Raw genomic sequence first — 27576 nt, 5'->3', positions numbered from 1 at the left:
AATAAATAAATACCAACTCAGTATTATTATTGAATAGCACATAATATGCAGATTTTCATTCGGGAGGGTGAGGAGGAGTGGAATATGGTTCTCTATAATCAGTGAAATCCCAAATGTTTGTAGGACTTCCATGGATATGGAGAAATGCTGCTACTAGTCTCCCCCACCTGTACATTCCTTACAATACCCTCTTATATTTTTGATAAGTATTTGCATGATTTTCTTTTGCTTTAAAGTAAGGGAGGGAGGAGAAAGGCCATAAACAGGTAGTATTTTCATTTATTTCTTACCTTCCTTAATTAAACAAGAGTGTATGCCTTAACTGTATTGCTTGATCGTGTTGGTTTCTGAAACCTGGCATTCAGTGTATCAGCATAGAAGTATTTAAGAAAAAAATGGATTTACTGAATTTAAACAGTTCCAATTCAGATTTTTTTTTAAATCTTTTGATTTGTCGTTTAAGATGCTTTCTTTGCTTTCTCTTAACTCTAAAATACCTTTTAATGTAAATATTTAAGTTGGACATCAATCTTTAATGTCAGCTCTGGTGTCTTTCTTTTAGTTTTGGTTCTTAAAAGTCTGAAATGTGAGCTTGAAAAGGTTACTGATGCAAATAGTGTTGTGGGCATCCTTTGCCATGTGCCAATATCAGTCTCTTACCTGAAAGCCCCCGGTTCCCACTGAAGTCAGTAAAGGCAGGGGTAGAAAGAAGCTAAATAGGAACCAAAAGTATCAAAAATGTGATAAATGAGTAACTCCAGAAATTAAAGGAAATTGAGGTTACTCAGTACTTTGTGGAATTTGACTTTAAATGTTGCTTTGTGTGGATTTGTAATTGTTATAAAGTTAGTGCAGATTTACCCTAAACAAGAATATTATAGCATCTTAATGCATTAAGTGTTCTGGCTTAAGTTTTATCAGATACTTGGATTTATTAAAAAGTTTTCTTGGAGAATGTTTTCTTTGTTAATTCTTGATTTTAATAAAATCATAGCCTTAAAATATTACATATTTTATTGCTAAAGTTTAAAATTATTCAAACAAGTTACAAAATTTAATGTACTGGTCACCACTTTTTTTTTTTATTTATTGCTTGCTCGAATAGTGAAACTACATTTGTCTGTTTCCGATACACTAATATTCTGCTGTTTGGGTTTCCAACACTGCAGGAGAATACATAAATTCAAAAAACTCAATCTAGCTTCCTTTTTCATAATTCAAACAGATATTTTGCTATACAGTAACTCCTTGCTTAATGTTGTAATTAAGTTCCTGAAAAATGCGACTTAAAGCGAAACAATGTTAAGCTGATCCAATTTCCCTGTAAGAATTAATGTAAAGGGGGAGGGGGAAAGGGGGTTTAGGTTCCAGGGACATTTTTTTTTACACCCCCCCCCCCACAGTATAAGTATAACAAACAATTTAATACTATACACAGCAATGATGATTGTGAAGCTTGGTTGAGATGGTGAAGTAAGAGGGTGGGATATTTCCTGGGGAATGCCTTACTGCTAAACGATGAGTTAGCATTCGGCTTAGCCCTCAAGGGTTAATGCATTGTTGTTAATATAGCCTCACCTTCTACAAGGCAGCACGAATGGAGGGAGGGGAGACAGCATGGCAGACAGAGACACACACCCTGTGTGTGGGGGAGAGAAAGAGAGATGCACATTGCCCCTTTAAGTATGTTGACCCCACTCTTAAGTACATTGCCTTTTAAAAAAAATAAGGAAGTTGAGACAGCAGCTGCTGCTAGCAAGCTTTCGCTGTCCTGAGCATGTTCTGTCCCCACCGTGCTCTATATGGAGAAAGGGTAAGTGGGGAGGCAGGAGTAGAGGGGAGGGGGACACCCTGACTTTAGCCCCCCTCTACTGCCCTTTTCTGCATAGCAAGCAGGAGGCTCCTGAGAGCAGCTCCAAGGCAGAGGGCAGGAGCAGCACGTGGCAGTGGGAGGAGGGACAGCTGAACTGCTATTAATTGGTAGCCTGCTAGGCATCTGTTGCACAGGGAACTTAGGGGAGCAGGGAGCTGATAGGGGGGCTGCCAGTCCACCCTGGTTCCAAGCCCCCACCAGCTAGCTGCAACGGGGGGCTGTTCCTGCAAGCAGTGGACAAAGTAGGCGGCTGCATTGCACAACTTTAAATGAGCATGTTCTCTAATCAGCAATTAAACAAAGTTAATCAGGATGACTAAGTGAAGAGTTACTGTAATGGTATTTTCAAAAAAACACCTATTTGTGGCCTAAGCTTTGTGGGTGTTCTTTGCTAGAGAGTCTTTTCCTCCCAAGTGTCAGACTGACTTTCCTAATATTGATGTTATAGTTTTCAGTTGTATCATGGTAGTTCACAAAAACACATGAGCTTTAATTGAGCAATCGGGTCCATCATACCATTTGCTGTACAAATGCTAAGGAAGAGACAAATAGTTTTGCAGGAGCAAAACATCAAGGCACGTTTAATAAAGTTCATAGCTAGCTTTTGGTTGTTATTTATGTTCTCTCAGTCTTCACTTCCATTTCCTGTTGGAAGACTGAGCTTTTCTGGTGAAAAGAACAGAAACAGCTGTTGGTAAGATGCACTGCCAGTTCCCCAAAGAATGCACTTGATAAGGAGCAAAAGGACTTTGTTCCTTATTTTGTGTGTATGTGTAGCTAGCTGCTCAGCCATGGTAGCTAGCTATGTGGTTCCAATAAGTGATTTTGGTCCACTGCAGTTGCAGGGGTGCTTCCTTCCCTCTTGCTGCCTCCTGCTATTCTGTAGGTCTCCTCTTGACAAAGGAGAAAGCAAGACTGTCACCCGCTCTTAGCAGCAAGCTGGTGTGTTGAGCTGTGCTCAGTCTGTGACATGAGCGTGTAGTTGCTATGTAAATATCAGGTGTTTTTTGTTTTTAAAATATTGTGTTCTACAGGTAGGTTTTAAAGTCTGTTTCTGTTAGACTATCTTTATATGGGGCCGGGACAGAGACAGAACTCTTGGTTGAAGGCTGATTACAGGATCATAGATGTTGCAGCTTGCTCTCTTCATCCTCTGAGTGCTGTGAGGAAGCTGTTTAAGGCGAGTTTGGGCTCATGGGGAGATTAGCTATCTGAAGGATGTTAACATCCTGTAAGCTCAATATAGGAATGCTTATGGGAAGGAGACAGAAAGGGAGCTGTGCCACTGCAGCGAATCAAAATCTAGTATCCTACTTCCTCATCTCATCTTTGAGACTTTCAGGCAGTTCTCTCCCTTTCAGCTGCTTTCTTATATGTCTGATTTCCTTTCCCTCAAATCAGCAGTGACATTGTGGGGTCCACACCAACTTTGGGAGAGGATGCAATGATAGAGCTGGGACTCTTGTGTCTTACTAACAGTCTTTATCTGTCCTCAGTATTATCTGTATTGCCCTTGTTTTCAAAGTGAAAGTGGGTAGATATACGCTTTAAGGCCCATAGAATAACCTTCTTAGGCACTGGGTCTGCAAAGATTTATCCCATGTGCTTAACTTTATGCACTGTGAGCACTCCCTTTGGAGTGAGATTACATACAGTGCATAAAGCTAACGTGTCTTGAATCTTCATGGGGTGGGTTGCGGCGTTAGATAGTAAACTGCACTATAGCGACCCTGTATTTGATTTGTGTTTGTACAACACCTAGCAAAATGGAGTCTGTCCCAGTGCTTACTGGCCTCTGGACAATATTGCAATTATTGTTTAATGACAATTTATCCCTTAATAAATGGCTGAGATGATAATGGCTCGTTCAGGAAGTCTAGCACTGTACAGATGTCTGCATGGTGTAAAGTAGACAAAAATGAAATTTTCAGAGAAATGAATCTAGAAAAACAAAAGAAAATGTTTGTTGCATCCCAGATAACTTGCTAATATTTGCTAGATAACATTTATCAGTAATGGTTCTTTGTCTCTAAAGTTTTGAAAGTGGTTCTGAAAGGTGTAGGGGAATGATAATAGGTCACTGTTCAGATATCTCTTATTGATAGTGTGACAAAAATCATACCCATCTGGAGCTGCTGTTCACTGTATGTGAGTTTAGATGTCCTCAGTTTAGTTCTGCTAGACAAGTGTTCGCATCATACAAATCACTCCCATACAGTCGCTTTAGCTGGGAGTGTCAGAGAGTTACAGATTCTTATATAATCTAGAGTAAATTTAGGACAGGGATATTTCCCATTTAATGACAACAACAATTAAAGCTCCTAACACCTCTTTGTTGCTATATAAATGATTAATGTCTATGGAAAGTAAATACCCTTTTGCTCCTGTTTCCTTCTGATCTTGATTAAGGAACATTGTTAGGACTTTGAATAAATAGATAATCTTGGAAACTAAAGTCTATCTAGTATTTCTTACCAGGACTCAATTAACTTTAAATATTTTAAAATTCCAAAATGCTTGAATAAGAAAATGTATATCAAAATTTTATAATTGTGGATGAAGCGAATTAGATTTATTTGTGTATCTTAAATAATTGGCTTAATTTGCAGCAGTGAAAATTTAGGTTAGATATTGGGAAAAACTATCTAACTTTAAGAATAGTTAAGTACTGGAACAAGTTACCTTGGGAGGTTGTGAAATCCCTATCATAGGAGTTTAAGATAAACATCTATCAGGGATGGCCTAGGTATACTTAATCCTGCCTCAGCACAGGGGGATGGATTAGATAGATGAATGCCTGAATGTTCTTATGTTAAAACATTTTAAATACTCCAACTTTCTGCAAATTTCCTATGTTTGCAATAGGACAAAAATTGTGTGGTCTCAGGACAGTTGGTTCCAGTTAGCTCTGTTTCATTAGCAGTAAAAGTAATCTCAAGTTAAAAGAAAATATGTCCCTGTAGTGTATTATAGCCAAATCCCCATTTTTATTTAGCCTACATATAAATCAGAAGATACGTCAGATGTGAAAATTAATTCTTATCAAGAAGCATCTCAGAGGGAGAATAAGAACACTTTAAAATTAGGAGTTGCAATAACAGCTATTTTTCTCTGAAGCAATTAGGCACTGGCTGTTGGTTATAAGATGCTGATGGTCTGTTCTAGTATGACAGTTGCTTTAATTCATTTTTTTGCTTTGTGTAGCACTTGATGCAGTGTGTGGCAATATACGTATGGTTGTAAACGTGGTTAAAGATGGCTGGAAAGATCCAGACTTTGAAATATAGGTAACTGATTTTTAAAAAAAACCAGTTTTCTGAGGAAATTGAGTCCACTAGATCATTCTTTCTGTGTTGAAGTTCTTGATAAAATTGTAGTTAGCTCAGGTCACTGTTAACATAGAAATAAATAATCCAGTATTTTGGAAAATGTTTCAGTATCGGTATTGCTTTGGAGGATGGGTTTATAATAACTTAATATTAGAGTCCTGGACGTTTGAATATCCGAGTAGCTGCATTTTGTATATGTCCACCTTGGTCCTAGATAGTATTGGTAAATACAGAGCTGACAATGGGAACACTCTTTGTATCTAGAAAATATTATTTTATGGTTATGGTCTGAAAACTGACACAAAATAGCACTTATTACTTAACACATCTGATTCCTGTTTGTGTTTTAGAGTCTGCTTAGTTTGGTGTTTAAACAAAACAAAACATGTTCTCTACTTGCAATAGCTTGGCAGAGCCAACACAGGTAAGAGTGAGAGCACTGTATTCTATTTCTTGTTCATCATTAATATAGTTACATCACTTATCTGTGCAGTTCCTTTGAAAACAGTGAGGGTGCACGGAGGTATCAGTGACAATCCAAGATGACTTGGCAAGACCCTCTTATTCTTGTGGTGATATGCAAGAAGGAAGGTATCCAGCTAGAATCTCATAATCTAGATAGTATTCATAGGCCTGGCAGGAACCCTCTCTGCCCACCCAGATTATTTGTAGACTACGTGTATTTTATGTTGAAATTATGATGCCAAATACTGAATCATACAATGCTCTCTTTTTAGAGCCATATTGTGTTGCTTATCTAAATATTCATCCCTTGTTTTCTCTTTCCCCTTTTCTCCTCTGCTTTGTCAGACATCAGGATAGAGACAAGTTTCTATCTTCCTGTCTCTTTACCTCCTTGTCTTGCTGTATGTAACTTGTTTCTGACTTGGCGTCTCACAGCTATTATCTTCGTTAGTGTGGTGTTTTTTCTGCTCACTTCTGCCTACTCTGAGAGCAGTTTTACCAGGTTCCTCTTTGCAACTGTTCTTGTTGCATTCAGCTTTTTGTTTTCCCTGTTTGCACGCCCTTTCCTTCAGCAGGCCACCTCATAGGCTTTTATCTCCCTTTCTGTAGCTGTCACCCAACTGCTCATTCTTCCTGATGTTTATTCCGTATGCTTACAGTGAATGACTTCACTTCCCATATGGATATTCTGGCTGACTCCATCCAACTCCCCCCCCCCCACTAGTTACCCTCACTTAGTCTTCACAAAGAATTAGTCCCTTAAATTCCTCTTTTACTGCTACCATACTTCCTTTAATACTCTTCACTTTCTTGCTGTCTTCTGCGCAGTCACACTTTTTTTTTTCCTCCAGACTCCCACTCCATAAACTTCTTTCTCTTAGAAGACAACCCAACCTCTTGCTTCAATCTCCGACCTCCCTTCCATGGTTTTCACTTTCTAATCCACCTATTCCTTTGCGTTTGACTCAATTACTCCCCTAATCAATCAGACTGTCAGACCCCCCACGTCCTGGCTCTTTGGTTGCATTTGTCTACTCCTTTTCCCAATTTGCAAAGCAAAGAGTCCCAGTATATGCTTCCACTACACATTTTGTTCCTTTAGCTACTCTTCCTGAGTAATACTAATTCCTATAATTATAAGCTTACACCTGAGGGGAAAGGAAGTGGTTACAGGAACTCCCACTCAACTGGGGGTCCGTGAGCTCTTTCAAGGTTGGCTGTGGGCCCTGCGGCTGAAACTCAGAGTCCAAGCCCTAGTGCGCCCCGCTCCCCCGCCATGGGGCTGAAGCCTTGATGCCTGGTGTGGCCCCCCTACCCCCATGCAGGACTGAAGCCTTGAGCCCTGGTGCTCCTTTTGAGGCAGAAGCCCTGAGCCTATGGACAGAGTTGGGGACATGGAGGACATTGTCCCTTCCTACCCACGAAACTGCAGCGCAAGAGCACGGCAGTCCCGGTGGGCAGCTCCACACCTCCTCCCCCTCATCTCCTCTCCCTACCCCCTGACCAGGTTGGAGGTGGGAAGCTGGAGCTGGGCAGTTCAAGGCAGCTGCTGCTATGGCTGGTGCCATGGAGCAGGCAGCGGCAGCGTTCCCTCCTCCTGCTGGTGCCCTGAGTTGCAGCTCCTCCTCAGCTGGCAGCCCCCTTTGCTCCCACAGAGGCAGCTAGTGGGAGCCGCCTGGGTGGGGAGACCTGGCTCCGTGGCTGGCAGACCCCTCTGGGAATGGGGAACACATGGGAGCCCTCCCAGTATATAGCCCCAATATCTCTCCCTGTACCCTGAGCTACCCCCCTGCCTGCACACAATCTGAGCTACCCCCCTGGCCTGCACCCTAAGCTGTTTTCAAACTTTTTGAGCTAAGCTCCCCAACCTTTGAGTTATAATTTTTGATTGCGCCCCCACCCGTCCCCCAACCCCAGACAACTTGGTGGTCTGCTAAGGTGAATCGGGCTGGAGGTGGCATTCTGTCCCTGGACCCTGCCATACGGAGGTGGCACGAGCCCTATTGGTCCCTGCCCTCCTCCTCTCCCCTCATGGAAGTCAAACTCGGCTTGTGTCGAGACCCCCTGCTGGGCCCTGGAGTTTGTACGCATGTTAAGGGGTGCCTCTGAGAGAAACAAGTTGAGAACCCCTGTTTTAGGAGACTTCTGACTTAGTTGACTAATATTACACTAGTGTGTCCAAGAATTAGGTTAAAATACTGTTTTGGTAACCAATACAAATTATTATTTCTTAGCTGACATTTATCTGCAGCATAAAACCTGTTAACTAATTTGTCATGATTAATTGTCTTTGCACAAAAGAGGTCTGGGATTTAGAGTAAAAGGAAATTTGCATGGTGGGCGTTAGGTGTATTTGCAGAATGTACAGCACCACCTTGTAGTGACTAGAGCCAAGATTAATACAAACAGTCTTCATTTTCTAAAGTACTTCTGAAATGTCACTTTTTAGAATCGTACATGTTTAGACCTTGTTTTTGTTTATAGTGGTTTATAAAACAGATACAGGTACAAGACAAAAATCACTAAAAGGAGATCTGATTCAGGAAGTAGGTTGGCTGGAGCTTAGGTATGTTTCAAGGCTAACCTTGGACTCCAAGCTTCAATCTTCTATTTCAGTTTTTTTTTTTTTTTTTTTTTTTAAATTCAGGCCGTTGAAGTTAAGTAGTACCCAGGTGCTTAACTGAGTAAAATAATACTTTTAAACAAACCGTATTCTGATGGGAGGAGTTGGCTAATCGGTATTTAGTATACTGTATTAGTATTTCTTCTCTGGAGACATAGATTCAGATTTGACTTTCATTGCCAATGGAAAGTATTTGATCTCAAATACAGCTGCAAAGTGGGCATTATTTACTTACAGTCCAAGTATAGTTCCTGGAAGGGAGAAAAGGGAATAAAGAAAAAGGAAACAAGATTGGGAATCATAGCTAGAATCAGCTGCACACACTTCTAAATGTTGGTCGTAGCCAAGGATGTGTAGTGTTTTAAAGCACCCAAAATTATAATTTTCTTTGGGTTCTTTTACCTTTTTCTATTGAAACAAGTTCAGAGATGTCTCAGAACACTAATTCTTTAAAAAAAAAAAAGTGTATGTGTGTTTAGAATAATGAATCATGGCAAGGAAGTGCTTGAGTTCTCTGGTGTTTTTGCTGTCCTGTTGACACCAACTGTGTGTGTCTGAAGTCATGTGTACTTTAAAAAAATGAATGTGAGATGAATCTATGCAGTGCTTTATTGTGCTTTATATAGCTACTTGTGTAACTTTTAAATATGGATTTTTCAATTGCATGTTGTAAGTCATATCTCACCTCAAAGCTAGTCGGAATTCAAGTCATTCACAATGGTTTTTATAAATGTGACATGACTCAAATGAGAACAACAAAAGAAAAATTCCTTCCTCCTCCATCAGATCTTAAAATGGTGAAAAATAATTCTCGTATAAATAAGGCTTTTCAGAGTGTCAGTTTTGTAGTTCAGCACTCGTATGTTAATAAATGACTGCAATACAAAGTATGATAACAGCATGTCAGCAAGACGGTAGTACATTTGAAGAAGAATAAGGTATGTTCCTTCTAATTGGGTACAGTGTAGGAATATGAGCAATGTTCATCCTCCTTAAAATGTCAGTCATGGCCTTCTGCAGTTACAGTATAACAAAACACACAAGCTTCATTGTGAGATAATCTAGGATGATTTTTTGTCACAAATAAATATAAAACCATGATGCAGGATTATTATTGAAACAAGAAACCAGTACACACTAGATACTCTTATTAGAATGTATATATGAAGCAAATAAAACTGTGATATTTTTCTTGATTTTTTTTCAGATGCTTTAAGCTAGCAGTAGATTATATATTAGAAGACATTATTTGTTAATAGCGGGATTAACAGTTTGTAATAGGATTTATTGTGGTCACTTATATAAGTATATTTGAAGTTGATCCTGTAGCACTGAAAAGACCTATCTGACCGTAATCTAAGATGTTCAAAAAATAGATAAGGACTTTGATTTGCCTTTTCTGGACAAAATCTAGTTTTAAACTGGTTGATATTAAAATCAAACAGCTGTCATAAAGCATATGTGATCGATGTTACAAATGTGCTTTGATGCCAGTGCCACACAATTGACAAGAAGTATGTGATCTCTAAATCAACCTGAAAGGCTTCCCCTCCTTATTTCACCAAGGCATGGATTTCTTTGAATAAATAGTGTATAATAGGGTTTTAAAAATTTATTTGACTCAAACTTTTTTGACTCATGAAAGTTATACTTAAAATTTTAAATTACAGAGATACTGGTCATGCCTTCATAGCTAAGGCTGAGGTTTTTTTACACTAACATTGAGGTTGGCTCTCTATTTTATGTATGAAGAATACAGTCAATCATCTCAAAATTTGCAGCACTTACTCTTTGAGTATAGAGTGACTTTTCTAAGAACTGTATGAGTATCAGGATATCTTACAATACTATTTCTCATTTTGTTTCAAGTAATTTAAATTGATCAGAAGCATATTTAAACCATGAGGTTGGACACATTCTTTGCATTTTTCTATTACCTACAATGACTGAAGAGCTGCTTTATGCTTTCTCTTATTCATGTAAGTTACAAAATCGTAAACGTGCACTGCGCTTATAATACGCTTGGTATACTTTGAACAGAGGAAATTAATTAGTATCAGCTGGAGTAAATTTACCATCTTAAAGGTTTTTATCTGTTTTGATCATTTGTTTAGTTATAAACTGTTTTTTAGTTTGCTCATTTCTGTTAAGAATTTTGGTAACAAACTTGACAAGAAAATGAGGACTTCAATAGTAATAGTACAAAAATGATTGAGTTCACCTTTATCACGTTTTTTTTTTCTGTCACATAATAGGTGAAGTATTATAGACACTTGGCCCCTGATCACTTGCTGCAAATATGCCATCGACTTGGACCACTTCTAGAGCAGGAAATTCCTCAAAGTGTCCCTGGAGTGCAAAGCTTATTAGGAGCTGGAAGACAGTCTTTGCTTCGCACAAATAAAAGTATGAAAATTCACAAGGGGGCTTAAAGATGTCATTTTCACTACTTCATGCTGTATTTTCATGTTTGTAATTTTTTTGTAAACAGGTTGCAAACATGTTGTGTGGAAGGGATCTGCTCTTGCTGCATTACATTGTGGAAGGCCTCCAGAGTCACCAATAAACTATGGCAGCCCACCTAGCATAGGTAAGTCAATTTCGTTATCACACTGAAAAGTATGACATTGCTAGTGCAGCATTTGTAAATTCAGCAGAAATTCTTATTGGTGGGATAGTTGGGTAACGGGTGTATTTGTATTTACTCTCTTATGTGCCATGTACCTTGTGCCTACCGTTATTTCTGTTAGGATTGTCAGTGATCCTGTTTTAAACATGACAGGATTACAATGTAGATCCAATATTATCAATCCTGTTTTGAAGTTATTTGTTTTATTTGAGCTTTGAGGTATGAATTTAAATAAAATATTTCAAAATTATAACAACAAGCAAACAATATTTGGCTAGCTGACAACATGGTTGCAAAAATGAAGTAGTAATAAGCTGCAGATAGGATTGCCTATCATGTTAATCACTTATTTGAACTCAAGACACCATGATCTGTCTCCACTTCTGGAAAATACAATAGTATATGCTGCTTGCCAGAATTCTTTTCTTTGAAGAGATTTTTTTTAGTGTAGGGCCTTGTAGCAGAGAATATTGTTTCTCTGCTTTGACTGTTTAGTCCCATTTGCTTATTTCTTAGTTTCGTCCAGATTTGCTTTGTGCTATAGCATGGAACATGCACACGTTATCTCTCTGTTGCAAAATGGCAGAATAACAGAAGTGTAGAAAGGTATATTTTGCTTTCTCTTCTTTTTTGTTCTTCTGTGATTACTTTGAAGTTCTCACTCTGTCACTGAGGAAGTGTTTCATTAGCCTTCAGCCTGTAATGAGGGATAGTTGTTTTGTCTTCACCTACCCTCCTGGAGGTAAAGAGATGTACATGATTTAGGAGGGAACTCATGGAGTCCTCAGTCTCTTCCTGTTGTAGAAAGGATAGCAGTGAGCAGAAATGTCACATTTTAAGCTTCCATTCATGCAGTCCTGCCATAGTTCCCCATTCCATAAGGACAATAGCTCAGTGAAAATAGGTATGTTGGCAGTGAGTGAAAACTTACCCAGAACCTCTTCAGGTTTAACACTGAGTTAACAATATTTCGAGTTCTTCAATGAGTTGTTAGATTCCTCTTACTTTAAGAAATCAAGTTGGTCTTCTCTTCCTCCATTGTAAACTGTCCAGTAAAAGTGATAGATGTCAACATAAGAGCAGTTTCGACATTGATTTTACAACGATGACATAAATGGAAAGAGACTTGTTTAAATTTAAGTTTTTCTTGAGGGAAACTAAATTTAAAACAGGAAAAAAAATCTTTTTTTTGGAACCTGCTGGGGGGAAGGATATGGGAGGTGGGGACAGAACAAAACAAACGTAAATCTAGGAAGCAAGTTCTACCAGATGTTCTCAATAGCTCTTCCGGTACTGAAATGGGGACCTCTCTCAAATAAGTTTTCAGGCCATGTATATTAAACAACAGAAGGGTGGATTGATTTAACACTTGTTTAAATCAAGATTTCTTGCTTGCTGATTTAAGTAATTGATGTTAATCTTGTTTTGAATTTACTTTTTAGTTATTTCCTAAAGAAAGGTTCATTTTCATTAGTTAGTATAAGTATAAAACATGTTGTTGGAACACCATATAGCCCATATATTAAGTTTGGTACTTTCTGTTAACCAGGAGGATACATTATGTCTATACATGCTTATTTAAGGACTCTCATAATTTAACATAGATTTATTCAGATCCTAAAAGTTATTCTTGGTATTTGTGTTAAGTTGCGTGTAGATGGGAATTCAGTTGATTTAAAATGTACAAAAACAGCATTGAAAAATTGCTTTTATTAGTTAAATAAGACTGCCTTAAATGTGTTGGATATTTTTTCTTATGTAAGCTTATCAAAACATATTAACTGATTTATTGAAGGAAGTATTAACTATAGTTAGTGAATTGACAGATTGCTTCTGGTCTCTGTGGGTCAGATTTTCAAAGGTATTTAGGCACCTAAAGATGCAGTTGGATGCTTTTGAAAAATTCCACTTGACACCTAACTGCACCTTTGGGTGCCTAAATACTTTTGGAAATCTAGCCCTATGTCCTTATGTTTTTAGAATTAGATCTCATCTTCTCCCACCTGGTTTTTATTCATAGACTGGAAGAGGAAAACAAGCTTTCCTGCTTTTTCAACTCAGTTTCTCAGCTTTGAATGAACTAGCCCAAATGAAGAAAATATTTTCTCAGCAGTTGCTAGTTAAACTGAAACCAAAAGTTGTTAATGCGACAGTTTTTCTGCACAACAGAAATTGAACGTTCTTACACTGTAAATAATATAAATACTAGCATTTACACCATTCCAGGGACTAATAATGATATATATGCGTGGTTCTCAAACTTTTTTTCATGGACCACTTGAAAATTGCTGAGGGTCTCGGCAGACCACTTAATGATCTTTCCAAATGTTGTTTGTACCATTAGCTAATTGTTGTAAAGCACTTTGGATAAAAGTGCTATATAAAAAAAAAAAATGAACGTTTTTTGTTCTACAAATAAAAGCACACGACTCAATTTTAATATCAGTAGTTTTACCTTTCTAATGCAATGGATGTGCTCTCTCTCTCACTCTGCGGCAGTCCCTGAGCTGGGGCTGGGAAAGAGGTCAGGTGGGGGGAGGGTGTCTCTCCTCAGCCACAGAGCTGAGGGTGGGAGGACCATCTCTTAGGCCAGGTCCACACTACAGCGTTAAATCGATTTAACGCTGTACCCATCCACACTACAAGGCACTTAAAATAAATTTTAAAGGGTCTTAAAATCGATTTCTGTACTCCAGCTAAACGAAAGGAGTAACCCTAAAATCGATATTACTATATCGATTTAGGGTTAGTGTGGATGGAAATCGAAGTTATTGGTCCCATTCTTTTACTGAGCTACCCAGAGTGCACCGCTCCAGAAATCGATGGTAGCCTGGGACCATGGACGCACACCATCGAAGTAATGTGCCCTAGTGTGGACGCGTAAAATTGATTTTATAAAACCTGTTTTATAAAATCGATTTTATTAATTTCGATTTTACTCTGTAGTGTGGACGTGGCCTTACTGGCAGTCGCAGCCCTGGAGCTGGGAAAGTCACCTCTTTCTCTGGCCGCTGCAGCCCTTCATGTCCCAAATTCCCCCCCCTTTTCTTCTCACCCCACTGCTCCCTCCCACCTACCCTCTGTTCCCCCCAAGGTCACCACCTCACCTTACATGTGCGTCTTCTCCAGGGTCAGGGCACCTAATTAGTGGCGCCATGCCTGCGTGGTGCCACTAATTAGGTGGGTGGCCCTTCATTCTCTCATGTGTGGCTGCCCACGTGCGCACCTTAGAGGGAACTATCCGCAGACCACCTGCATGGAGCTCACAGACCACTGGTGGTCTGCGGACCACAGTTTGAGCACCTCTGATATAGATAATGCAGTATATGACATTGTGACATATTTAGAATGTTTGAGTTGTCTATTTTCCCCCTTCCTTCGTGTTACTTAATTCAGCACCTTTTAAGGACATAAGAATGGCCATGGTGGTCAGTCCATCATCCACCTAACCCACTATCCTGTCTTCCGACAGTGGTCAGTGCCAGATGCGTGGAGGGAGAGAACAGAACAGGGCAGTTACTGAGTGATCCATTCCCTGTTTTCTTGCCTCAGCTTTTGGCAGTCTGAGGTTTTGGGACACCTGGAGCATGGGATTGCATCCCTGACTATCTTGGCTAATAGCCATTCATGGACCTGTCCTCCATGAATTTAATTCTTTTTTTTAACCCAATTATATTTTGGCCTTCGTAACATTCCCTTGCAATGAATTGCACAGGTTAACTGTGTGCTGTTTGAAATACATCCTATGTTTGATTTAAACCTGGCTATTAATTTAATGGGTGACCACTGGTTCTTGTGTTATATGAATGGGTAAATAACACTTTCCTATTCACTTTCTCCACACTGTTCATGATTTTATAGACCTTTATCATGTCCCCATTCAGTCGTCTCTTTTCTGAGATGAACAGTCCCAGTCTCTTTAATCTCTCCTTGTATGGAAGCTGTTGCATAGCCCTAATCATTTTTTGTTGCCCTTTTCTGTACCTGTTGCAATTCTAATATATCATTTTGGAGATGGGGCAACCAGAACTGGACACAGTATTCAAGGTGTGAGTGTACTACAGTTTTCTGTGGTGGCATTATGATATTTTTCTTACGTATTCTTTTCCTAATGGTTCCTAATATTAGCTTTTTTTGACTGCCACTGTTCATTTGGGTAGATGCTTTTAGAGAACTATCCACAGTGACTCCAAGATCTTTCTTGAGTGGTACTAGCTAATTTAGATCCCATCCGTTTGACTGTATAATTAGGATTCATTTTTCCAGTGTGCATTACTTTGCATTTATCAACATTGAATTTTATCTGCCATTTGGTTGTCCAATTTTATGAGATTCCATTGTAATTTTTTGTCAGCTTTGGATTGAACTATTTTAAGTAGTTCAGTATCTTCTGCAAACTGTGCCACCTCACTGTTTACCCCTTTTCCAGATCATTTATGAATGTGTTGAACAGCAGAGGTCCCACAGATGCTTAGGGGACCCCGTTATTAACCTCTTTCCTTTGTGAAAACTGACCATTTGTTCTGACCTTTTGTGTCCTATCTTTTAACCAGTTATTTATTCTTAAGAGGTCATTCCCTCTTATCCCATGACCTCATGCTTTGCTTAAGTGTCTTTGGTGAGGGACCATATCAAAGGCTTTCTGAGAGTCCAAGTTCACTACATCCACTGGGTCACCCTTGTTCACATGCTTGTTGACTCCCTCAAAGAATGCTAGTAGATTGGTGAGGCATGATTTCTGTTTACAGAACACGTGTTGACTCTTCCCAACAAATTGTGTTTCTGTGTGTCTGATAATTCTGTTCTTTACTATAGTTTCAACCAGTTTGCCTGGTACTGAAGTTAGGCTTACTGGTTGGCAATTGACAAGATTGCCTCTGGAGCCTTTTTAAAAATTGATGCTATGCGAGATATCCTCCAATCCTCTGGTACGGAGGCTGATTTAAGTCGTAGCTTACATGCAGTTTCATATTTGAGTTCCTTCCGAACTGTTGGGTGAAAACCATCTGGTCCTAGTGACTTATTACTGTTTAATTTATCAATTTGTTCCAAAACCACATCTTTTGACACCTCAGTCTGGGACAGTTCCTCAGATTTGTCAGCTGAGCCATTCCTTTGATGTGTGGCTCTCTCTCTCTCATCCTCTCCAGTAATGACAGATGCAAATAATTCATTTAGCTTTTCTGTAATGGCCTTGTTTTCCTTGAGTGTGCTTTTAGCACCCTGATCATCCATTGGCTTCACTCATTGTTTGGCAGGCTTCCTGCTTCTGATGTACCGGGGGCAGCACCATTTAGAGAGGGCAGGGGTAGCACCCCCCCCTCACCCCGCATTGATGGAGATTGAAGGGGTATGGGGGAGACAGTGCCCCCCAAAATGGATACATGGGAGAATAGAAATGATATGTGGGGAGTGGCACCCAATTTTCTGCCTTCAATTTGGTCCTGCTCCCTCCCCAAGGGAGGAATGTTTAGTATCGGGGTGGTGAGCTGTGTAATGACTGCCGTGTCCTCCAGGCTCAGGTTGATGTAGTCCTCTGTGCCTGGAAACCACTGGGTGCCAGTGGCCATGTTGACTGTGTACGACAGCATGGCCTGTTCCGGTACACACACAGCCACAAGGAGTAGCGCTTTCCCCACTGTGCCAGCTAAGGACTGAGTGCATGGATAGGCTCCCCAGCAAGCACCCCCTCAGACACAGCCCCTCTCTGCACCCTGAGCTAAGCCCCCACCACAGCACACGCCAGTAGCTACCCCCTCCCTTCTTGCTCCCTGAGCTACACCCCTCTCTGCACACAACCCCTAGCACTCCCTCTGCCTGCATACCGAGCTACTCCCCTGCTTGCACACAGACCCTAGCTATCCCTTGCCTGCATCCTGAGCAGTTTTCAAATGTTTTGAGCTGAGCACTCCTCTGAGTTATAATGGTTGGTCTCTCTGTCTCCCCCCCATTCCCCCAATTATCTGCAAAAAAGTGCCTAAGTAGCCTCTGGAATCATGATTAAAGTTGTGCCCCTTCCCCCCAACCTGAAATGGCACCCCTGTGATGTTCTTAAACATTTTTTTACTATTAAGTTTAGTGCCTTCTAGTTGCTCTTCAGATTCTTTTTTGGCCTGCCCTCTAATAAACTTTTAAACTTGACTTGCCAGAGTTTATTCTCCTTTCTGTTTTCCTCAGTTGGATTTGACTTACAATTTTTTAAAGGATTTCTTTTTGCCTCTAGCTGTCTCTTTTTTACTCAGTTGTTTAGCCATGGTGGCATTTTTTGGTCCTCTGACTTATTTTAGGGCTTAGTGTGTGTGCGTGTGTGTACGCATCTAGTTTGAGCCTCTGTTATGGTGTTTTTAAATAGTTTCAGTGCAGTTTGCAGGCATTTCACTCTTGTGACTGTTTCTTTTAATTTCTGTTTAATTAGCTTCCTCATTTTTGTGTAGTTCCTTGTTTTGAAGTTAAATGCTGCCATGGTGGGGTTTCTTTAGTATTCGCCCCCTACTAGGATGTTAAATTTAATTACCTTATGGTTTCTGTTACTGAGCGGTTTCCCACTTGGACCAGATCCGGTGCTCCACTTAGTACTAAATCAAGAATTTCCTTTCCTCTGATAGGTTCCAGAACTATCCGCTTCAAGCAGCAGTCATTTATGATATAGAAATTTTATCTCTGCATCCTGTCCTGAGGTGACATGTACCCAGTCAGTATGGGGATAGTTGAAATCCACCATTATCATTGCGTTTTCTGGTAGCCTCTCTAATCTCCCTGAGCATTTTACCATCCCTATCAGCATTCAATCCATTTTTTTCCATTTTGGGGGGAAACAAAAGGATTAAAATAATGTGACAGTGATACATATGGCCTAAAATGGAACAGTTCTAGGCTATTTGATCTAGAATTTGCTGATGACATTGTCATCTTCATTGATAAGAGCAGTGGACTACAAAAATGCACAAACCAAGTAAAAGAAGTAATGGAGAAGATAGGTTTGAGATGCAATGCAAAGAAATGTATAGTCATGTTAATGGAGACTATAGGGATAGAAATCAAAATTGAAGAAGAGAAATTAGAGATGGTGGACAGTTTTACGTATCTTGGAAGTACCATCTTGGCTGATGGTACTACTTCCGAGAAAATAATAAGAATTGGGAAGGTAAATGTTGCATTAGAAGACACACAAACATATGAGAACTCAAAAACAGCTGCCTCAAGGTAAAACTGAATGTGTACAAAGCAGTTATTGCCATCGCAACATACAGCAGTGAGACATGGCAACTTACCAAGAAAGAGATGCAAAACCTGGATGCATTTAATCACAAATGTCTGAGACGAATATTGGGAATAACATAGTTATGAAGATGAATGAAGAAGTCAGTAAAATTACTAGACAAGGCATCCTCTCACAAATAATCTACAAAAGAAGACATCAGTGCCTGGGACATATACTGAGAACGGAAAAAGAATGCTTACTAAATACCGCCCTTGAATGGAAGCCAGAAAATGCAAGAAGAAAGCGTGGAAGACCGCAGATAACATGGAAACGAACAGTTCTAAACAACATTAAACACTTAAACATGAAATGGGAAGATTTGGAGAGAACGGCAGTTGACAAGCAAGGATGGCAGATATGGGTAGCCCAATGTGCAGCAAAGCGTGGGATGGTCTAAGGTCTAATCAGCATTCTGGTTAGGAGGTCGGTAGTATATTCCTACTGCTGTAGTCTTACTATTCAAGCATGGAATTTCTGTGGTACAGATTGATTCATTTTAAGATTTTTACTATGTTTGACTCTGCTTTCTTTCGCATATAGTGCCACTCCCTCAATAATGCGATCTGCTCTGTCATTGCTATATATTTTATATCCTGATATTATGTTTCTCATTGATTATCAGGAAGTTTCTGTGATGCCTGTTATATCAATATCTTCATGTAATACCATGCACACACATTCATCCTTTTTAGTATATATATTTCTTGCATTTGTATTTAAGCACTTACATAATTTGTCAATATTTAGTTGTCTGCCTTCATGTAATGTAATTAAATGGGACTCTGTTTTTGTTTGATTGTTTCTCTTAAGTACCAGAACTGTATTTTATCAACTTCGGTCTCCTGTCTTTAACTCATTAAAATTTGAAGGCTTGTTCATGTAGCATATTTTTATTTAAATGATTATAGTAAGTTTAGGCCTTACTATAGGTTCTCATAATTTCAAATTTAATTTTAAACAGGTTTATGTTTAAAGAAAAATTCATTTAAACACACAAAATCCAATTCAAATTAAATTTTATTCTTCTTTGAGTGGTATCCATAGGGGACTGGCTCTGGCGCCCTCTGGAGTGGTGGCCATATGGCTCAATATAAGGGGTGTCGCTGTCTTCCTCTACCTTCAGTTCCTTCTTACCGCCAGTAACAGTGCTTGAACATCTTGGTATGGCAAACCTCCTCTTTCTCAATCCATCGATACAGACCTTTCCCTGTAAATAGTTAAGTCATTAGTTTCCCTTAGTATAGTTAGTCAGTCAGTCTTGGATGGGACTCAGCCTAGGGACAGAATATACCCCAGGCTTCAAACCCTGTGATCGCTGTGTTTAAAAAACAAAAAACAAACCAAAAAAAAAAAATACCCCTCAGCGATCCTCATAGTAACTGTCAGAAGTGCCTGGGCAAGACCCATATCAGCAACAAATGCCTTATCTGTAAAGGGATCAAACCTTGGACCAAAAAGGAGTGAAACTTACGTCTCCGGGCACTCCTGATGGAATCAGTGCTGACACTGGCACCGGAGCTGTCCAGATCGGACTCTGCTCCAGTACCACTGCACTGGTACAGAGCACTCTGCCAGTGCCATCTTTGGGCCGATGCTGATCTCTGTCCCCGCCACTGTCCAGAAGGCAAAGAGAAGCTTGGAGGGAACGATCTCCTAATCCCATTAAAGGGAAGGAGAGGGTTGGAGAGGAGAAGAGACCAGAGAAGGGCAGCTTCTCACGTCCAAGTGGGAGTTGGGCCCCAGCTCAGTTCGGAACGGGTTAGCCCATCCCAAGACGTGCCTGCCACCCCAGACAGTGACGCGGGCGTCCAGAACCTGGACGTGGCTTTGATGCCTGAGGCCCTGCAGGCAGCGCAGGACATATTAGTCTTACCCCTGCCGGCCACATTCTATGTGCCCTGGGACCTTTCCAGTGGCCCCTATCTGTGTTGCACTGCTCCCCTCCTTAGGAAGTGTCCCGCCAGCGGTCGCCCATGCAGAGCTGCCAGACCTCAGTCATGGGGAGACAGACCCGTCAGAGCCCCCACTGGTCTTCGGATTTGGGGCACTGTTCACCAGGCTCGAAACGCAGATCACTGGTGACTTGGTGCAGGACCATGGAGGTGCATCCATCCCTGCAGCACCAGTATTGGGATCGACCTAGTGTCCGACAACGGTCCCAGCAGCCTCGTTGCCAGTTGCTGGAGCGCTGTTACGAATCGCCATCAGGTCAGCGTTCCCCACCTTGATGGTCGACTCAGTCTTGCTCTGCAGACCAGCACCGCTGAAGAAGCACGAGGTGTAGATTGCTGGGCCGCTGTTGACGGTCCTCTGAACGCCATCGATATCTTTCTGTCCTTCCTTCCGTCCCCGTCCCTCTTCAAGGACCCTTCTCAAGAGCAACTGCTTGCCGAGAAGGTTCAGAGCCTTCTGCAAGTAGGGGCTGTGGAGGAAGTCCCTCGGGAGTACAGGAGCAAAGGATTCTACTCCTTGTACTTTCTGATCCCCCAAAACCGTTCTGGATCTGAGAGACCTCAACAAATATCTCCCTGGCTTCTCTCATTCCTGCGCTGGATCTGGGAGACTGGTATTCCGTCCTCGATCTGAAAGATGTTTACTTCCACATATTGATATTCCAAGGACACAGGCGATTCCTGCATTTCATGGTCGGCCCCGCAGACTACCAGTTCATGATGCTCCTGTTTTGGCCTGGCTACAGCTCTGAGGGTGTTTACCTAATGCATGATGGTGGTGGCCTACATCAGGTGTCGAGGTATCCAGATTTACCTGTACCTTGATGACTGGCTTATCAAGGGCCACTCCAGGTCTCAAGTCCAGTGAGCGGCGTGCTGTGTCCTGGACCTGTTGATAAACAAGGAAAAATCAATGTTAATCGTGGCTCAAAGGATAGAATTAACTGGAACCATCCCCGACGCCACCCATGCCAGAGCATTTCTGCTGCAAAACAGGTTCAAGATGCTAGTGAGTCTCATTGCCGGAGTCTATGTATATCCCCATATCACAGCCTGGGTCCATCTCAGGCTGTTGGGCAACATAGCGGCTTGCACTCGTTCGCCATGCGAGGCTCAGGCTGTGACCCCTTCAGTGGTGCCTGTCAACAGTGTACCAGACTTGATTTGGACAAGGTTGTCGCGATTCCACCAAAAGTACTCAGCTCCCTGCAGTGGTGGGCCGATCGGAGGACATCCTGGAAGGAGTTCTGTTTGAGAGTCCTCGACCTTTGGTATCTCTGATATTGGATGCCTCCAATCTCAGCTGGGGAGCACATCCCTGCTTGTTGTGGACACAAGGGATGTGGTCCCCAGAGGAGCTGCCATTGCATGTATACGTCAGGGAGCAGAGGGCAGCACCAGTATTGGGATCGACTTGGTGTCTGGCATTGCAGAGGGCAATCCCCCCTAGCCAGGGGCGGTCTTTCTGCCATACCTTTCCGGTCTAAGTATGGAGGTTCTCACAGACAACACGACCTCAATGTTTGTTTTACATCAACAGGCAAGAGATGGCCCACAGCTCATCGGCTGTCAGGAAGCGCTCTGTTTGTGGATCTTTTGCATCCAGCACAACATCCATTTCAAGGCATCGCACCTCCCTGGCGTCCGGAATGTGCTGGCAGATCGCCTCAGCAGGTCCTCTCCCCACAAGTGTTCCCTCCAGCCGGAGGTTGTCCAGATACTTTTCTGACACGTTCGCCACCAGACAGAAGAGGAAGTGTGCCAGCAATTCTGCTCTCTCTAGGGCTTAGGCAGGAACTCCCTCTCTGATGCATTCCTGCTAGTTCCGCTGGTCAACAGGGTCCTAGCAAAAGTCAAGAGACGAGGTGGGAGTCGTTGTGATTGCCCTGGCGTGGCCTCTCCGGCACTGGGTTCGGCACGCTCATGGACCTGGCCATGGCTCCCTCATGGCCGCTGCCCAGCCATCTGGATCTCCTCTCGCAAGACCACAGTCTGCTCCTGCACCCAAACCTTCCATCTCTCCACCTCATGGCTTGGTTGCTGAGTGGCTAAACCTGGAGGAAAGGGCCTGCTCCAGTCAGGTACAGCAGATCTTCTTGGAAAGCAGAAAACCTAGCGCCATGGCAACTTACTTTGCAAAGTGGAGGCGGTTCTCCTGCTGGGCCGAGGTGCATGGCATCTCCACGACAGTCACCTGTGCAATCCATCCTCGATTATCTGCTCCACCTTAAGCAGCAAGGCTTCACACTTGTCTGCATCAAGGTGCACTTGGCAGCCATATCGCCTTTCCACGAGCAGGTCCAGGGTAAACTGGTGTCCTCACAGATGTCTGTCCAGTTCTTGAAAGGATTAGAGCAGCTCTTCCCACCGATCTGAGACCTGATTCTGCAATTGGACCTCAACTATGTCCTCTCGAGACTCAGAGCCTCCTTTTGAGCTACTGTCCTCTTGCTCCTTGTCACATCTGTCATGGAAGGTAGCTTTTCTTGTAGCCATTACCGAGGCAGGGCTCTGAGATTAAAACCCTCACTTTGGAACCCCCGTACACGGTTTTCTACAAGGACAAGGATCAGCTGTGACCCCACCCGGCGTTCCGGCCTAAGATGGTGTCTCACTTCCATGTTAACTAGGATATCTGTTAACAGTTGTCTGTCCAAAGCTGCACTCAACTGCGGAGGAGAGGGGGTGCCACACCTTGAATGTCTGGCACATCCTGGCCTTCTACTTGGGGTGCACCAAGGCCTTCCGCGAGTTGACCCAACTCTTTATTGCGACAGTGGACAGGATGAAAGGTTTACCAGTATCCTTGCAGAGGATCTCTAACCAGATCACATAGTGCATCTGTACCTGTTATGAGTTGGCACGGACTGAGTCACCACCTACACTAAAGACCCACTTGATCAGGGCACAGTCGACCTCAGTGGCTTTCCTAGCTCATGTCCCCACCCAGGACATCTGCAGGACTGCTATGTGGTCATCAGTACACCTGTTCACAACACTTTACACCATTACCCAGCAGCACAGAGATGACACTGGATTTGGCAGAGCTGTGTTGCAATCAACAAATCCATGAACTCCTACCTGCCTCCAGTGGCACTGCTTGGGAGTCACCGACAATAGAATGGACATGAGCAAGCACTTGAAGGAGAAAAGACAGTTACCTGGTTCATAATTGGTGTTTTTTGAAATGTGTTGCTCATGTCCATTCCATAACCCGTCCTCTTTCCCCACTGTCGGAGTTTCCAGCAAGAAGGAACTGAGGTTGGAGGGGGAGCTGGCGGCGCCCCTTATACCATGCCATATAGGTACCACCCCAGTAGGCGCCAGAGCCGATCCCCACTGTTGAGGGGAAAAACTTCAGGAACTGGTACATGTGGTGAGCACACACCTACAATGGAATGGGCATGACCAACACATCTCAAAGAACCACCAGTTACATAGGTAACTGTCTTGTTTTTTAATCTACTCCGAGAAATAGTTCCAGCAATTTCCTGTTTCATCCTGCCTATGGACCCAGCATTGTTTAAAAAGTAACCAAAACGTTGAATCCATCCAAAGCAGGAGGAAAAGAACATCCCTGGGAAAACATTTTTTTCTTTTGGCTCTAAGGAGAGGAAACTTATTAATTTACTTATTATATGGGTGTACTGCAGTCAGGAGTGGGAGCGTTCTAGCAACAGTAGACTATAGGAAAATTCATAGACTTTAAAAAATTTTTAATGCACAAATAACAAAGGTAAATGTACAGGCATTATGCTTTCCACAGAAGAGTGAGAGGGGTTTGTTTTGTTAGAATATTTTATTTGAATAGAATAGACCTTAACACCAGGAGGTTTGGCTAAATCCTAGTCTTTAAATACATATACTAGACATGCGTTTTGGCTGAGACCTAGAAGACCAATTTAAAGGAAGCAGTTGTTAACTTCAACAACCATTTTAGTGTCAGAAGCTTTTTTGTGAAGAACTAAAACAGTTCTTTAAAGCAGTGGTGTGTTTTTTTTGGTTTTTTATTAAATATATTCCAAGTTCTCTAAGACAAAACTTGAAAATCCCTTCTGAGCATTTTTGTTTCTTAGTGTTATCCAGCATTAGAAATACTGGATTGAAAAACAAATACTGGTTTAGCAACCATGAAATGAGGAATAGTTTAAATAAAAACCTGGCCTTGAGGTTTGGTGGGTATACTGATCATGTTCCTCTGTTGCTGGAAAGCAGGATCTGAGTAATGCATTTTTTTCTGGTCCCAACCTCTGCGCTGCTTGTGAAGGATAGAGGACCAGCCTATCGATTGCAAAGCTTTAATGGGGTGTAAATCTCGACATGGCAACATCCTTTTCTTGTCCTTAAGGCTAGCTCTGTTTTCCCTCGATCTTCTGCTCTGTACCTATTTTCTCTGACTCCAGCATTGGTTTGTCTAAGAGCTTTTCATAGTCCTGGGTCTGTCTCAGTTGCAGAAAGGAATGGAAATAAGGTAGAATAGCTATAATATCCCTCTCTCACCTGTTTGGTTAAAACAGATCTTGAGTACTCTTTGTAGGAGGGTAATTAATCTTATTTTCAGTAGGATATTAAAGTTGTTTTATTAAATATAATTAGGCTTGACAGAACTCACTTTTTTTATTTTTCATAATTTTGACAAATATCAATGTTCTTAAATATTTTTGAGTTTTTATCTATTAAATTTTCACAATTGTGCAAAATTATGGGTTTCAAGCATTTTTAATTTTAATCTATTTAAATTTCAGTTATGGGAAATTACAGGGGATGGCAGTCAGGCAGTAATTCTTTAACAGTAGATGCTGAAATCAAAAGTTAAAGGTTTATAACCGTTAAAACACAAATTGCCAGCAACACTTGTCAAAATATACTAAGTGCATATCTGTAAATCAAACTCAAGTTCCTAACCAGTATTTTTCTTTTTTTGCTTCCTGTAAATTTTGGTTATTAGTGATGGACATTTTTTTATTTGCTGGTTTGTGTGTGTATGGTGAAATCAATGTTTACTGCCAGTCAATCCTTCCTTGTCTAAATCTAATTAAAAGGCAAATTGAAAAGAACTATGTACAGTATTAACTGAAAACCTTAAGTCTGTGCATCTTAAATGTGCCAAACATAAAACTGATATATAATTGAAGTCAGCAATCCAAGTACCTCTTAATTCAAGTAAAGCTCAGAGTGGGACTTATTTGGCCCTCCAACCTACCTTGCTGTTAGTGTAACATTTATTTTAGTTTCTGACAGCAAGATTCAGCACTAGTCTAATCAGATGTCATTCCCATTGATTTTAGTGATTGTACCCACTATGTTGGGTTGTACTTGGTCCTGTTTTTTCCCCTTATTTGCAGTGCTCCAGTCACTCAAGATGACAAACTCATTTCTACATGTTTTACCATCTTCGCACTAGAGACTTTATTCCTCTTTTTATCGTACCCTCTAAGCTTTCCTCATGGGCATTTTCTCTCAATTTTTTCCTGTCACTCGAAGCATATAGTGGCTCTTAAACCCTATTATTAACCTAATGTACCTTCATAACCTATTTTTCAGTATTCTACTGGAATTTTGTTTTATATAGCCAGCTACCAAAGGCAAGTGGACCTTATAAGTAAGTGGTGGTTTATGGTTTATTCTTTGGGATTTATGAATCTTGCCAAAGTAGTTTATTACCTACCCATTTACCAAAATAATGAATAATTGAGCAGTAAGATAAATAATACTGTATTTGTGGACTTGGACAGTGCTTCATTATCATCTTTTCCTGGAAAAAAAAATGGGAGAATGATGATCTCATGGTTTTTCTTCAGTGCCATTGGTGCTAGTTGACCTATGTACCTTTGGAATGCATATCCCGGTAAGTGCAGTTGACAGGTCATTCTTTGAAATGGTTCTATTGATACATAAATGTAATAGTTTTAACCTTCTGGTTATGGCTTCAGTGGTCTTTATGAAGTTACTAGTAATAATTTTCATAGTTCTTAGGTTACAAAATATTCCTTCTGACAGACTTGTGAAGAAGGTAATCTGATAGAATAAGTATCATTCTATTTCCTTAATTCCATATATTAGTGATGAAGAGCAGCTGAATTTGTTTAGAGAATCCTGAGTATGAAGTAATATACATCAGACTTGGGAAAGTCTTGTCAGACTCAATTACAAAAATTCAGTTTGCAACTCAAGCAGTCAGTGATAGCTCACTAATTTCTAAAGTTGTTAGAATGGTTCTTCTATTAAGATGCCTTGTAAAAATGGCATTCAGTGTTCGGTGTATGTCTTTCAACAACTGTTAGACTGTTTTTCTGACTGCTTGCCCTGCAAACTCCACCTGGAATTGGGAAACCTTTGAGGACCTCTTGGTTCCGTGCGTCATCAACATTAAAGATTCTTGGCTGGTGCTTATATTGCAATAAAATCAATCCAGTTTGGTTTCCCGCAGCAGTTCTGGCTTTGTAGGAGTAACAAGATTAAAAAACAGCTAAAAACTTATTTTAATCAAGCAGACAGAACATTGAGCACACATGGGCAGATCAGTTGAGTAACAAGGTACATTTTCACACGGTTGATTTTCAGAGTAAAAACACACTTAAGATTGTGTAGCACATGTATGTTAATGCAACAGCCATGTTCAATGAGATGCCTGCAGTCTGTTGTTAGCAAAATGGGATTTGGGATCAAAGGGGAGAGAATAATTTTAGTTGAAAGTTCAACTCTGTCTCAGTATAAGTGAATTGGTGCAAAAGCTGTGTTCTTAAATGTATAGACCGACATTTGTTACATTAGATATGCTTAGTTCAAGAGAAATAGTTACGTGCAGGAGAAAGGAAAAGTGTCTCAAACTTTTTCTGGAGCTTTGTGTAGAATATCTCTCTTACCTTTGCAAAGGTGTCTGCAAGAAACGCATGCAATGATGTAAAAGGTTCCAACAGTGGCATACATGAATAAATAAGATAGAATGAGGAGCTTGTTTGCACCAGGAAGCAAAGATTTATTTTAAGCAGTCTTTAAGCAAAGATTCATCTTATTCTCTACAGGCCTTACATAGCTAAGTCAGATGAAAAGGGGTTTTTAGGACTAGCTAGGAGTGTGCACAAGAAAAAGGGAAAGTGTGTGTGTAGTTATTGCAATGGTGGGAGGAAAAAGGATAATCTCCCCCCCTTCCCCCAAAAGTAACAGATGTTCTAGCTGTCCTTTCTTGTAAGTGAACAGATTATTTAGATATACCTCTACTACTCTGTTCTTGTAGATATCCTGAAGATCAGGGAATGAGCATATGTAATCCTGATTGTTCTTTGCTGGTGGCTGATAGCATGGGTTTTGGGAACTACTTCATATGATATGTGCATCATTTATGTAGGCCAGATCTGTTGACTTAGTATCTCAGGATCCATTTAAGTTAAATTTTCTGATAAAATTTATAAAAAAAAAAATATTTTTGCTGGGTATACACTTT

At 41.0% G+C, this 27576-nt stretch overlaps 1 protein-coding gene across 3 annotated transcripts in view; it reads left to right on the top strand.

The window, feature by feature from the left end:
• Nucleotides 1–27576, top strand: part of PHIP (pleckstrin homology domain interacting protein) — a 337941-nt gene that overhangs the window by 2848 nt on the left and 307517 nt on the right. For 2 of the 3 annotated variants that reach the window (XM_030555793.1, XM_030555789.1), the window contains exons 5-6: nucleotides 10546–10696; nucleotides 10782–10880. In XM_030555793.1, the coding sequence (XP_030411653.1) occupies nucleotides 10546–10696; nucleotides 10782–10880 (250 nt within the window). Of the gene's footprint in view, nucleotides 1–5552; nucleotides 5627–10545; nucleotides 10697–10781; nucleotides 10881–27576 lie in introns of all 3 variants that reach the window. The other variant, XM_030555794.1, reaches the window with a different exon arrangement.

The sequence above is a fragment of the Gopherus evgoodei genome, chromosome 3 (assembly GCF_007399415.2).
Source record: "Gopherus evgoodei ecotype Sinaloan lineage chromosome 3, rGopEvg1_v1.p, whole genome shotgun sequence".
Taxonomy (NCBI): domain Eukaryota; kingdom Metazoa; phylum Chordata; order Testudines; family Testudinidae; genus Gopherus; species Gopherus evgoodei.
This window is presented reverse-complemented; position numbering and strand designations above follow the sequence as displayed.